This window comes from Mirounga leonina, unplaced genomic scaffold, assembly GCF_011800145.1.
Source record: "Mirounga leonina isolate KUSES-001 unplaced genomic scaffold, KU_Mleo_1.0 Mir_92, whole genome shotgun sequence".
NCBI classification, from domain to species: Eukaryota; Metazoa; Chordata; class Mammalia; order Carnivora; family Phocidae; genus Mirounga; species Mirounga leonina.
In genome coordinates, this window is record NW_023270852.1 from 6,802,730 (window position 1) to 6,817,837 (window position 15,108).

At 38.9% G+C, this 15,108-nt stretch overlaps 1 protein-coding gene across 2 annotated transcripts in view; it reads left to right on the top strand.

Annotated features, from left to right (window-relative positions):
* Nucleotides 1-1,374: 1,374 nt before the first annotated feature.
* Nucleotides 1,375-15,108, top strand: part of RNF141 (ring finger protein 141) — a 37,568-nt gene continuing 23,834 nt past the window's right edge. For both annotated transcript variants that reach the window (XM_034995160.1, XM_034995159.1), the window contains exons 1-2: nucleotides 1,375-1,475; nucleotides 12,985-13,177. In XM_034995160.1, the coding sequence (XP_034851051.1) occupies nucleotides 13,035-13,177 (143 nt within the window). In that variant the 5' untranslated portion in view covers nucleotides 1,375-1,475; nucleotides 12,985-13,034. The remainder of the gene's footprint in view (nucleotides 1,476-12,984; nucleotides 13,178-15,108) is intronic.

Genomic DNA, 15,108 nt, shown 5'->3' on the forward strand with positions numbered 1-15,108 from the left:
ATTTCCCTGATGACTAATGATGTTAAGCATCTTCTCATGTGTCTATTTTGTCATCAATACATCTTCTTCCGTGAAGTGTCTGTTTAAATTTGATGCCCAATTTTTAAAAATTGGGTTCCCTCCTTACTGACTTGTAAGAGTTCTTTATATATCCTAATTAGAAGTCCTTTATCAAATATATGCTTTGCAAATACTTTCTCCCAGTCTATGGCTTGCCTTTTTACTTTATTAAGTATGTTTTGAAAAGATGTTTTAATTTTGATAAAGTAAAACTTATTTTTTCTCTTTTAAGATTTATGCTTTTTGTACCATGTTTAAGAAATCTTTGCCAAATCCAAAGTAACTGAGTTTTTTCCTTATATTCTAGTCTATGAGTTTTATAATTTAGAAAATTTAATTGATTTTCCTGTTTCTTCAACTGTAAAATGAAGGTGTTAATAATACCTACCTCATAGGATTGCTATGAGGATTAAATTAATACCTTTAAAGTACTTAGAACAGGGCTTTTCTAATGGTCAATAAATATGATCCATTATTAGAGGGCAGGATTAATTCTTCACAGTATAAATCTACAAATGATTGAAGGACAAGTGTCCAAACATTAAGAATCATAAATAGTTTAATTTAGCTGCTAAGTAGCTTAATTTAGTTTAAGCTACTATAAGTAGTTTAAACCTGAGTTTAAATCCTTGCTCTGCTGTTTACTGCCTGTGTAACTTTGGGCAAACTACTTAAACAAGAGCAGTGCCTGGAAGGTGACCTAGTATAGTACGTGGCACACAACAGATGCTTAAGGGACAGCATTTGTTCATAGTAATTGCTGCCATTTATGAGGGCTTACCTTTTGGGACCCTGTGCTAATTACTTTCCATACAGTCTTTTATGCTTCTTAACCTAGCCAGGTGACTATAATCGGCCCCACCTCATGGTAAAGTAACAAGATTACCTTTGTGCAGCTATGACCAGGGGGAGGTTGGAGGCCTAATAAGGAGTGGCTTGGACTCCAACCCTTGCCCAAACCCGGGATATACAGTGCGGCCTTTGTCACCAGCTGGGCCCTCGACAGCGGCTCGGGAGACGGCGCCAGGAGAGGCGGCAGCCGGCCAGGCCGGAGCCAAGGCCACCTCACAGAGCCGCGCCTCAAAGAGCCTGCCAGGCGTGGCTTCTCCCGCCGCCTCTCGGGCACGGCCCACTCCTGGGCCTCCACCCTCCCTTCTCAGACGGCTTCCGGGGCTCGGGCGTCGAAGGTCCTCAGACAAAGCGGCGCGAGAGCGCGGGAGCGCGGGAGCGCGGGAGCGCAGAACTGCGGTGAGAGGTTGGGCACCGTTTCCAGGCAACACGCTGGGGGCAGGGCTTCTGCGTCACTGAGGTGCGACCCAGTCGCAGGCGGAGCTCGCGTCGCCGCCGCCTGCGGGTCTGAGCTGCGGGCTGAGGCGGAGCTGCTACCGCCGGAAGCGCGATGCCTTGAACCTGGGGTGAGCTGCGCGGGGCTGTCCTTTCGCCGTTTCCTTTCCTTGTTACTCCAAGACCCTAGGGCTGGGAGGAGAAACACCGGCCAGTCCTCAGCTGCTGAGAGGCGCTTCATTGGGGAAACAGGCCTGGCCCCGCCACCCTTCCTAGGCCTCGGCTTAGGGCTCAGCGCTGGCTTGGGAGGCCTTTCCGTGGACGCTATGTCCCCAACCCGACAGTTTCCAGTGACCAGGGCTGCAGATGGCCTGTCCCGGAGGAGGGGTGATTCTGTGGAACCAGGAGAGAGTTTGTCCTCCTTGAGCCGGGAACCGCTTTTGAATATTGCCGCCGGCGCAGTCAGTGGGCCAGCGGGCATAGCTGTTGGTTAAAAGTGCAGGTGCGCTTGAGGAGGGGCAGAGGCGGCTAGGATGGCCGGAGGGTGGCGGGTGTGCATAGCAAACACACCGGTGCTGCAGAAACCTGTGTGCCCCTGCCGCATTGGACACCCCAGATTAGAAACCCTTGCCTCAGGCGATAGCTCAGAAATGGCCAGGTCGGTCTGCTTAGCTGGCCCTCCATTGCTAAATTATCTTACACTGCCCATCTTCCCAAAGGGCTTACCTGGTCGAACCAGCTACCTTGGCCCCGTCGGAGACAAAAAGTTACCTTGCTAATACCTGTAGTAACTATTCCTGGAAAGGAAGCCTTCTGTGTTAGCTTTTGAAGTGATTTATTCTTTTATGTGTATTGTATTACAAAATGTGGATTTACTGCTGTTATTCAAATTTATCCCCAGCCCTTTTATTAAATTTCAGTCTATGTTCTTCGCTCTGGTGTATTTATAAAGCTGCCTTAACACTTACTATGGTTTGTAAGTCTTAGATCTTCTGCATAAAGTTATTCTTTTCCAGCTCTCCTCTGCCCATTCTTGCTATAAAATAAGTTCCATCCATTCAGAATTTCATCTGGGCTATGAGGTGCCGTGGATCAACGATCCTAAATCAGTAACCTCTATACTGGAAAAAAAAAAAAGAAGTGATGCTTTCTGAATTAAGAACTCAAAAGTAGTATGGGTTTTTCTCCTTTCCTTTGATTCTGCCTGACTGCAGTTTCTAAGTAGTTTCCTCCAGAATATGATCGTAGGTTTCCAAAATGTGTTCTTTGTCATTTGGTGTAAGTGAACTGTGTAGCCTGATCCTTCTTACTTCATGTCTAAACACTTAATACACTTCCCTTCCCCTTCTCCCAAAAAGGCAGGGAAGGTCCAGAGAGAGTTCTTACAAGTATAGTTGGTGTGTTTTTCTAAATATGAAATGTATTTAGTAAACACAGCAGTGCTATCAGAAATCCATAGTCTTAATCTTAAGTACTCTCTTTTTGTAATTTTTCTTTCTATAATTTTTTTTTCTAATTAAGATCTTTGAGCCCAGAACAAGTATTCCAGCTCCTATAGTAACTGGTCTAATTGTTGCCTTAGAATCTGTTAATAGTTGCTATTAATTTCTTGTCTTGCCGAACAGCTGATATCTGCTTACAGATCTAGAGTTTGATTAAGCAGTGAGTAATAAAATAAATAATACCCTTAAGGATCTAGTTTTTAGAACTTAGTTTTTACTACTCATCTTAAAGCTGACTTAACAATGAAAGTAGTTGATTATTTCAATTATAAATATCATTTTTGTAAGTAAAGAAGTCGATACAAAAGTTCATGGAGAACAGGTTTCAGAGAGGTTTTCTAAATACTACAGTACTTGTCACCTAGTCATTTTACTGTACTTTCAGGCTTCTTAACATTGCTTTAAATCCTTTTATGAATGGATATGGTTTAAACATTCATGGAAGTTTTTGCTTTGTTTTGTTTTTTGTTTTGCCAGTTACCCATGATGTGATTTTTATATCTTTGTAATGAATATTTGAACTACAGCAATTCATTTGTTAGAAAAAGAAGTGATCAAGTGTATGTTACCACCCACTAGAGAATGTGGCATTTTTGGAATCCTTGACATCCTTATGAGTTTCAAAATAACATTTGTTCTTTATTTAGAAAATCCTTCAATCCTGGTTTTTTGAAAGCACATTACAGGCATACCTTGGAGATATTGCAGGTTCAGTAACAGACCACCATAGTAAAGTGAATATTGCAGTAAAGCGAGTCAAATGAATTTTTTGGTTTCCCAGTGCATGTAAAAGTTATGTTTACACTATACTGTAGTCTATTTAAAGTGTGCAACAGCATTATGTCTTTAAAAAAAAACAACGTATATACCTTAATTTAAAAAATACTTTATTGCTAAAAAATGCTGACCATCATCTGAGCTTCCAGCAAGTCGTAATTTTTTTTTTTGCTGGTGGAAGGTCTTGCCTCAGTGTTGATGGCTGTTGATTGATCAGGGTGGTGGTTGAAGGTTGGGGTGGCTATGGCAATTTCTTCAACTAAGACAGTAATTAAGTTTGCCTCATCAATTGACTCTTGCTTTCATGAATGATTTCTCTCTAGCATGTAATGTTATCAAAATTGGAGTCAATTTTCAAATTGACTTCTCAAATCCTGCCACTGCTTTACCAACTAAGTTTACATAATATTCTAAATCCTTTGTTTTCATTTAAACAGTCTTCACCACATCTTCACTAGAAATAGATTCTATCTCAAGAAACCACTTTCTTTGCTCATCCATAAGAAGCAACTCCTCATCCATTGATGTTTTGTCATGAGATTGCAGCAATTCATTCACATCTTCAGACTCTACTTCTAATTCTCGTTCTCTTGCTCTTTCCACCACATCTGCAGTTATCTCCTCCACTAAAGTCTTATACCCCTCAAAGTCATCCATAAGGGTTAGAATCAACTTCTTGCAAACTTCTGTTCACATTGATATTTTCACTTCTTCCCATGAATCATGAATGTTCTTAACGGATCTGGAATGGTGAATCATGTCCAGAAGGTTTTCATTTGACTTTGCCCCGGATCCATCAGAGGAATTGCTATCTGTGGTAGCTATAGCCTCACAAAATGTTAACGAATAAGACTTGAAATTACTCCTTAATCCATGGGCTACAGAATGGATGTTGTGTCAGCAGGCATGAAAACAATATTAATCTCACTGTACATCTCCATCAGAGCTCTTGGGTGACCAGGTGCATTGTCAATGAGCAGTAATAATTTGAAAGGAATCCTTTTTTCTGAGCAGTATGTCTCTACAGTGGGCTTAAAAAATTTAGTAAGCCATATTGTAAACAGTTGTGCTATCATCCAGACTTTATTGTTCCATTTTTAGAGCATAGGCAGAGTGAGCATAATTCTTAAGGGCCCTCAGATGATTGGAATGGTAAATGAGCATTGGCTTCAATTTAAAGTCACCAACTGCAGGGGCGCCTGGGTGGCTCAGTTGTTAAGCGTCTGCCTTCGGCTCAGGTCATGATCCCAGGGTCCTGGGATTGAGCCCGGAATTCGGCTCCCTCCTCGGTGGGAAGCCTGCTTCTCCCTTTCCCACTCCTCTTGCTTGTGTTCCCTCTCTCACTGTCTCTATCAAATCAATAAATAAAATCTTTAAAAAATAAAGTAAATAAAGTCACCAACTGCAGGGGCACCTGGGTGGCTCAGTCAGTTAAGCATCGGATCAGTTAAGCATTCAGCTCAGATCATGATACCAGGGTCCTGGGATTGAGCTTCTCCCTGTCCCTCCCCCAACTGCCCCTGCTTGCACTCTCTCTCTCTCAAATAAATAAATAAAATCTTAAAAAAAAAAAGTCACCAATTGCATTAGCCCCTAATAAGAGAGCCAGCCTGTCCTTTGAAGCTTTGAAGCCGGGCATTGACTTCTCCTTTCTAGCTATGAAAGTCCTAGAGGACATCTTCTTCCAACAGAAGACTGTTTGATCTACACTGAAAGTCTGTTGTTTAGTGTAGCCACCTTCATGACTTATCTGAGCTAGATCTTCTGGATAACTTGCTGCAGCTTCTATATCAGCACTTGCTGCTTTACCTTGCACTTAAATGTTACAGAGATGACTTCTTTCTTTAAACTTCACGAACCAACCTCTGCTTGCTTCAGACTTTTCTTCTGCAGCTTCCTCACCACACTCAGCCTTCATAGAATGGGAAGGTGGTTAGGACCGTGCTCTGGATTAAGCTCTGGCGTAAGGGAATGGTGTGGCTGGTTCGATCCTCTATCTAAACCACTAAAACTTTCTCCATATCAGCAATGAAGCTGTTTCACTTTCTTATCATTTGTGTTTTCCCTGGAGTAGCACTTTTAATTTCTTTCAAGAACGTTTCCTTTTGCATTCACAACTTGGTTAACTGGTGCAAGAGGCCTAGCTTTTGGCCTGTTTCAGCTTTCGACATGTCTTCTTTATTAAGCTTAATCAGTTCTAGCTTTTGACTTAAAGTGAGAGATGAGTGACTCTTCCTTTCACTTAAACACTTAGAGGCTGTTGTAGGGTTATTAATTTGCCTAATTTCAATACTGTTGTGTCTCAGGGAATGGGGAGGCTAATGGAGAAGGAGAGAGATCAGGGGAACAGCTAGTCCATGGAGCAGTCAGAATATACACAACATTTATCAGTTAAGTTTGCTATCTTATATGGGTGCAGTTCATGGCACCCCAAAACAATTGCAATAGTAACCTCAAAGATCACTGATCACAGATTACCATAACAAATATAATAATAATGAAAAAGTTTTAAATATTGCAAGAATTACTAAAATGTTACAACAAATGAAGTGAGCAAATGCTTTTGGGAAAATGGCACCAATAGACTTGCTCCATGCAGGTTGCCACAAACCTTCAATTTGGGGTTGGGGGTGGAAAGGCAATATTTGTGAAGCACAGTAAAGCCACGTGCAATAAAACAAGGTGTGCCTTTATATCCTGCCAGAAAGGACTAAATTATAGGTGGCATAGTAGTATGAGAGCTGCTAGTTCTTTGAAATCTTTTTACGGGAGATTTATCTTTTGCTGAATCTATGCCAGTAGTTTGCAAATTATATTCCTATGCTATACTACTATTCCATTATCTAGAGGTAATTATTTTGATAATATCAAATAATGAATATTTCTCAATTTATGTACAAGTTAATTTAGTGACACATTTTTACAATTTTATATTTTTTCTTTCATGTATTTTTAAAATTTCAGTTTCTCTCCAAGTGATTACTAGATGAATGAACAAATTAGCAAGAGTCAAAAGAATACTAAGTGAACAATAATAAACCCTGTCAACAATATTTACTGTATCTGTTCATAAACATTTATAGTATGCTTATGTATCTACCAGAAGAGAGAACACAGCTACTATCCTCAGGAAGCTCACAGAGGGGGATGATCAAGTGACCTAACTGATGATATGTGCTATTTTATAAAAGAATGTGCAGAGTCACCGAAGAGGGACACTGAAAAACCAGTGGCAGGTGACTAGAGGGTGGCCACAATAGACTGTTTTTGTGAACATGCACCCTTGGTTTGGTTTTATAATGCATATAGATCACAGAGCCATATTTTTATGCTAGTGATGGGTATTAATATTTATCATTATCATTATTTTATGGTATTCAGAGTGAACTGTAAATTTCAGACCCTATCCACTGAACCAGGTTGAGAACCACTGCCCAGGCTCTCTTAGTGTCTAAATAGTGTCGCCTTTATTTATTTATTTTTTTAAGATTTTATTTATTTATTTATTTATTTGCCAGGGAGAGAGAGAGAGAGCACAAGCAGGGGGGAGCAGCAGGCAGAGGGAGAAGCAGACTCCCCTGCTGAGCAAGGAGCCCGATGTCGGGACTCGATCCCAGGACTCCGGGATCATGACCTGAGCCGAAGGCAGACGCTTAACTGACTGAGCCACCCAGGCGTCCCTAGTGTCGCCTTTTAATCAGAGGAGTTAGTGATTAGGTTTCCCAGATACCAAGTGCGATTACCAGATAAAAGGTTAATATGCTGCCTCAAATTATAAACCTTATTCAAAGTTAGGGCATCAGATCAAAACAATGCAGAAACAAAAGGGACCATTTTCAACTCAATAAATAAGTGACCTCGGCTTCTTTTTAAATATCTGTTTGGTAGGGGCGGTATTTTGGAATGAAATACTAGGTTAGAAGTCATCTACTCTATTTCTCACCCAAGCAAAAATCTCTAAAACTTACTCATTAGATGAATTTCTAATCTTTATTTAAACACCTCCACACTTCCGATGAAAACAAGCTGACATACAAGACAGCCCTTAATACCTTTGGATAATTGTGGGTGATAGGAACTTCTTATTTGACCTGAATTTGCCTAATTCACACTTACTGGCCATTTTTTTCACTGTAACTATATAAAATAAATCTTACTTCCTTTTCTACATGAAATCTCTTCAAATGTTTGAACAAACCTATTGGTTGTTACTGAATTATTGTCTAGAATAAATCACTTTGTTTCCTTTTCTAGATCAGTAACATCTTGTATACTCTTCCGGTTATGTTAAAATGATTAATGCCCTTTAAAAGTGTGACTGCTTAGGGGTACCTGGGTGGCCCAGTCGGCCAACCCTTGATTTCAGCTCAGGTCATGATCTCAGGGTTGTGAGATCAAGCCCCGCATCAGGCTCTGGGCTGGGCAGGGAGCCTGCTTAAGATTTTCCCTCCCCTCCTGTCCCTCCCTCCCCAACCCTCCCTTAAAAGAAAAAAAGAAAGAAAGAAAGAAAAAAAAAAAGCTTTAACTGCCTAGGGCTGATTACAGTACTTCAGTGTGGTAGGCCCATTACAGAACACAACAGAACTAGGGTCTTGCTCGGACATCTGCTTCTAGCAAGTGTTTAGGACTATTTTAACATCTTGTCCTTCTTTTACTGCTGACTTATGTTGACTGAAACCCTCAGACTTTATATTTTAACTGCTTTTAAGCAGTTAAAGCATCTATGTTTTTGTGCAGTTGACTTTTCAAGACATTCAGGGTTTAACTTTTAGTCATATTTGACATAACTTACTCCATTTCAGAAAATCATTATCAATTTCAGTCTTGATCCTAGTACTCAGTGGACACTATTCATTCATACTAATTTTAACCATCCACTTCGATGGGCAGGCTTGCAGGCTTGTTTCAGGTCATCAGTAAAACGGTAAACAGACCATCTCTTGGTACTGGTCTCCCTCTCCCTCTGCTTTAGTTACTCTAGCCTTTTTTTTATTACCTCAAAGGCACCATGCTCCTTCCTACATTAGACACTCTATAACCTCTGCCTGCAATGTCCTTTCCTTTCCATGCCTCTGCCCCTATTTGATTAACTCTAACTGATCTCAAATAAAATGTTGTTTGCCCAAGGATTTCCCTGACACAACACTAGGTCAAGCCTCCCTTTTATAGGCTTTTGTAGTACCCTGTACTTGTTTGGCTTAGCTTTTCTCATCTTATAATTATGTATTTATTGGTGTGATTGTTATCTCTTCCCCACTGTATCATATGCTCCATGATGGCAAGAACCATGTTTCTTTTGCTCACTATTGTATCCCCATGGCCTTAAAAAGGCCCTGTACAGTGGTGGCTCCCCACCACCAGTTCACATCCCCAACTCCTGATGATGTTTTTATACGTTTGAACTGGAACAAGAAAAACAAGGACAAAATGTACATGTATATGTGTAGTATATGTCAGTGTGAAGTTACTGCCTTCTTGGGAAAGACTTATTATTCTTCTACTTTTCAAATTATAAATGGTTCATTTTAAATTTTTTGTTAAGTTTTGGGGATATTTTTGCCTATTTTTGGAAACGATCTTTACTCAGAATAAAAATAAATGTGCAAACCATGGTACTTTGATATTTTACTAGGCTGTGAAACCAGAAATCACTAATGTTGAATACCCCAGAGACCATCTCTAAACTAAGATCTTTCTCTTTGGATACAGTTACTATAAATCCACTTGGCTATATTTAAAATACATAATTTCACCTTGGGAGATTTTTTTGGTGACCTGGGTCTTCCTCAACAACTTCCTTTCATTTATCTCTGTAATGTAATATTTATTGTTGCCAAGTAGGCTCAGATTCAAAACAGTAATTGTTGGGTTTTCTTTTTTAGTATAATTGTACTTTTCCTTTATTTAATGTGACTAAAAGAATAAATCTCAAATACAGTAACTTAAATTTTAATATCAAAAGCAAATTTACATATTTATGGTTACTGAAAACTCTTATTGTGAATGGTTTTATATTGTAGTTATACATATTTTATATTTTAGAGTTAGAGTTTTATTATTTTTTAATAAATAATAAAGCAGACTTCCTGGCAAACTTTTTCTACAAAATTGTTACTATTTAACCTGCTTTATATGACTGTTAATTTGTGTACAATAAAAATGATAGTTTTTGGTGAGTAGATAAAATGGAATTTCTTGGGGAGGGGGATCAGATTTTTTTTTAACTGAAATTCTTTTTTCTTCTTTTTTTTAAGATTTATTTATTTATTTTAGAGAGAGAGTGTGTGTGCGCAAGCGCATGCCCTCGCATGCAGGGGCTGGTGGGGGCAGGCAGAAGGAGAGAGCATCTCAAGCAGAGTCCCTGCTGGGGAGCCTGAGGCAGGGCTGATCTCACCACCCTGAGAAAATGACCCCAGCCAAAATCAAGAGTTGGCAGCTCAATCAACTGAGCCACCCAAGGGACCTCTGCTTTTTTCTTCTTCTAACTTTGTATTACAAAAAAACCCTATTAGCTATGTGACTTTGTTACTTTAACCTCTCTGTGCTTGTTTCTTCATCTATGAAATGGTTATTATGGGGTTATGAATGACTGAGTTCGTAAATACATGTAAAGTGCTTAGAAGATTGTGTACTTAGAAGATCACAATGGGAGTGATCACAAGTATTAGCTGCTTTTACTATTAGTAGTAGTATTTGTGCTGAATAGGGATTTTTTTTTTTAAGATTTTATTTATTTGAGAGAGAGAATGAGAAAGAGAGAGCACGAGAGGGGGGTAGGTCAGAGGGAGAAACAGACTCCCCACTGAGCAGGGAGCCCGATGCGGGACTCGATCCCGGAACTCCAGGATCATGACCTGAGCCGAAGGCAGTCGCTTAACCAACTGAGCCACCCAGGCGCCCCTGAATAGAGATTTTCATATTAAGTTACGGAATAGGACAGCATAGACAAAAATACTAAAACTTTATTTTCTTTTTTTTTTTTAAAGATTTTATTTATTTATTTGATAGAGAGAGACACAGGGAGAGAGGGGACACAAGCAGGGGGAATGGGAGAGGGAGAAGCAAGCTCTCTGCTGAGCAGAGAGCCTGATGCAGGGCTCCATCCCAGGACCCTAGGATCATGACCTGTGCTGAAGGCAGACGCTTATCGACTGAGCCACCCAGGCACCCCTATTTTCTATTTTAATCACATTCTCAATACTTGATATTCTGATAAATCATTATTTACCAAAGGAAAAAGCTTTGTAGAATAAACAAATTCAATTCTTCTCTAGCCATAATCATAGACTTATATCTTTCAAGACTTTAGTTGTTAAATAAATGTTTTGTGATTACATTTTTAAGTCAATTCAGTAACTTACTGATCTATACTATACTTATTTATAGATTATTAAAGTAGTGATCTGACCTTTTAACTAAAATATCACCTTCATACTTAGAAAACAAATTATATAAACTCTTAAGTTTAAAACGCCTGGAGAAGTTAGAAAGTGAAAGTGCTATCTTTTTTTTTTTTCTAAGCAGAAAATGGGATGTGGTTAAATTGTCCAATATTTTAATTTTCTTAGGTGTTCAAACCAAAAACCTGTTTAATTTGCATATATTTTACAATTAAAAGTAAGTTGCACATTTACAAATAAAGTAATTCAACAACAAATGTTACTTGGCTAATGTAATTATATCATGATTATATATCTTGGTGTATCATAGTGCTCAAGAATATGAACAATAGAATCTGAAAACGTGCGGTGCCTGGGTGGCTCAATCATTAAGTGTCTGCCTTCGGCTCAGGTCATGATCCCAGGGTCCTGGGATCAAGCCCCACGTCGGGCTCCCTGCTCAGCGGGAAGCCTGCTTCTCCCTCTCCCACTCCCCCTGCTTGTGTTCCCTCTCTCACTGTGTCTCTCTCTGTGTCTCTCTCTGTCAAAGAAATAAATAAAAGAAAAAAAAGAGTCCTAAAACATAAGTTCAAAGTTCACTTCAACCACTTACCATTTTAGGTAAGTTACTTAGCTCTATTTCCTTATCTGTAAAAATAGGAATATAATAATGCCTACCTCTTAGGGTTATTGTAGGAAATAAATGTGGTAATATATGGGAAGCCCTTAGTTAGTAGTCTGACACATGGTAAGTATTCAGGAAATGTTGGGGAAATTATGTAAACAAGCTTCCTATTAAATACAAGCACTTAAATGCCTGTGGCCTGTGTGTGTGTGTGTGTGTGTGTAATGGTTTTGAGTTGGCAAAATTAGAGGAATTAGACGTTTACCACCTTACCGATAAGTGAATCCTGTTTTTTCATTTGCTATCTGATCTTAAAAAATGGAAATATAGGGGCGCCTGGGTGGCTCAGTTGGTTAAACATCCACCTTCGGCTCAGGTAATGATCCCAGGATCCTGGGATTGAGCCCTGCATCAAGCTCCCTGCTCAGCGGAGAGCCTGCTTCTCCCTCTCCCACTCCCCCTGCTTGTGTTCCCTCTCTCGCTGTGTCTGTCAAATAAATACATAAAATCTTTAAAAAAATAGAAATATAAATCTTTAAAAATACAGTCATTTGGGGCGCCTGGGTGGCTCAGTTGGTTAAGCGACTGCCTTCGGCTCAGGTCATGATCCTGGAGTCCCGGGATCGAGTCCTGCATCGGGCTCCCTGCTCGGCAGGGAGTCTGCTTCTCCCTCTGACCCTCCTCCCTCTCATGCTCTCTGTCTCTCATTCTCTCTGTCTCAAATAAATAAATAAAATCTTTAAAAAAATAAAAAAATAAAAATACAGTCATTTAGGGGGCGCCCGGGTGGCTCAGTTGTTAAGTGTCTGACTTCGGCTCAGGTCATGATCCCAGTGTCCTGGGATCGAGCCCCACATCGGGCTCCCTGCTCCGGGGGAAGCCTGCTTCTCCCTTTCCTACTCCCCCTGCTTGTGTTCCCTCTCCCGCTGTGTCTCTCTCTGTCAAATAAATAAATAAAATCTTTTAAATAAATAAATAAAAATATAGTCCTTTAGGGATGCCTGGGTGGCTCAGTCGGTTAAGTGTCTGCCTTCAGCTCAGGTCATGATCCCAGGGTCCTGGGATCAAGCCCCACATCAGGCTCCCTGCTCAGTGAAGCCTGCTTCTCCTTCTGCCTCTGCCGCTCCCCCTGGTTGTGCTTGCTCTCTCTCTCTGTCAAATAAATAAATAAAATCTTCTAAAAAAATCATTAAATAAATAAAAATATAGTCATTTAAATAAACTCCACCTTAGACTCATTTAAGTCTACTGAACTCTCACTTAACGGTATTCCCAGTTTTTCTTATTTTCTTGAAGGGATGAGTATATTGCTGTTTTTATAGTGTATATAAAAGTAACTTTTGTATATATTTGACAGGTAACTATGTGAAGCAACACTGTTTCTGGATTTCAAGACATCCTTTCATCATGGGACAGCAAATTTCAGATCAGACACAGTTGGTTCTTAACAAGTTACCAGAAAAAGTAGCAAAACATGTCACATTGGTTCGAGAAAGTGGCTCCTTAACTTACGAAGAATTTCTTGGGAGAGTAGCTGAACTTAATGATATGTAAGCCTTGCTCTTTTTCATTTTATTTTTTCTCCCTGACATATGCCCCACACGGCATGACTGTCTAAGAGGTAACCAGAAATATTGATTGGTAAGACTGAATGTTTCAGCAGCAGTTAGCAAATATATATTGAGTACCTACTACAAGACTTGCTATGTGGCTATTTTAAAACATATAATAGGAACAAAGAAACCAAAGGAACTTAAAATTGAATTTTAGACATAGGCTTATAAATTGATTCTTGTTTGAAAGAACTAAAGGGATGCATAATAGAAGAGAATAAGCCAATTAGCCACTCTAGAAAAAGGTTCCTAGGATAGTCAAAGGGCACTCAGGTTTCTATATATCAAACAATTCATCTGGTTAATAAATAAATCTTCTATGTTCACTGAGCATTATTTTTGCCAGAAAAAAACATAAATAGTAATAATTCACTATTGTCACCACTGAAGAATAAGGTATTTTGTTTATTAATATTTTCTAATTAGCTACCACCTTTAAAGCTCTTTAACACTTGAATAGATTTCTAAGATGGCATTTAAATTTCTCTGCCTTCTTTAAAGTGCATATCTAATAGAACTATGCCTTTTCTTTGTGAATTTATTCTTTATTGTATCAATTTTTATACTGATCTGTGTAGAAGCTAATAAAATAGAATCTATTCTTATTATCCAGTCATGAAGAATAAAGAATGTCTTAAAAGTTAGTTATCTTAGAAGATAGTTTCTTTTAGAAACATTGGCTTTCCTCTGAAACTAATAATACATTATGTTAATTAATTGAATTTAAATTTTTAAAAAAGAATTAAATAAATAAAAAGAAACATTGGATTTCATTCATTGAATGAAAGAAAAAGAAAGAAAGAAGGAAAGAAAGATAGATCCTATATGGATATATGGTTGGATCCTATATGAATATATATATGCATTCATAGAAAATGAACTGTAAGTATACACATTATGTTTCTGGGAAATTGTTGGAAAAGGGGGCAGTGAAGGGAGACTGTACATCTTACTATGTATGTTTATATATTGTCTGATCTTTTATAATAAAAATATAGTCATAAAACTCTAGCATTGTACTTTTTTCTTTTTTTAGATTATCCAAATGGTAGTATTTAAGGCATTACTTCTGGGACCATATTCTTAAAGCGTAAAAATGGATTAAGAATTTAATAGTATCATGAATGGAATGCTTTTTAAGTTTATTGTTTTGACTCTTATGAAGAGTAATCAATGACATTTGCCATCCCTTTAGAGTCTTGGAACTTATATACATAAACCATCTGTTTAATAAATTTTTGCCTTTTGGCCTAAAAATACCAGATAAATATGTCATATGAAAGGATGCACAAGCTAAGCTTACTGTGTAATACAGAAATGATGGTAAAGAACATCTTCCTTTTATTTATCTAGGGTAGAACGTTGACTGGATTTGGTTCTTTTTTTTTTTTTTTTTATGTCATGTTAATCACCATACATTACATCATTAGTTTTTGATGCACTGTTCCATGATTCATTGTTTGCGTATAACACCCAGTGCTCCATTCAATATATACCCTCTTTAATACCCATCACCAGGCTAACCCATCCCCCCAGCTCCCTCCCCTCTAGAACCCTCAGTTTGTTTCTCAGAGTCCATAGTCTCTCATGGTTCATCTCCCCCTCCGATTTCCCACTCTTCATTCTTCCCTTCCTACTATCTTCTTTTTTTTTAACATAAAATGTGTTATTTGTTTCAGAGGTACAGGTCTGTGATTCATCAGTCTTACACAATTCACAGTGCTCACCAAGGCACATACCCTCCCCAATGTCTATCACCCAGCTACCCCATCCCTCCCACTCCCTACCACTCCAGCAACCCTCAGTTTGTTTCCTGAGATTAAGAATTCCTCATATCAGTGAGATCATATGATACATGTCTTTCTCTG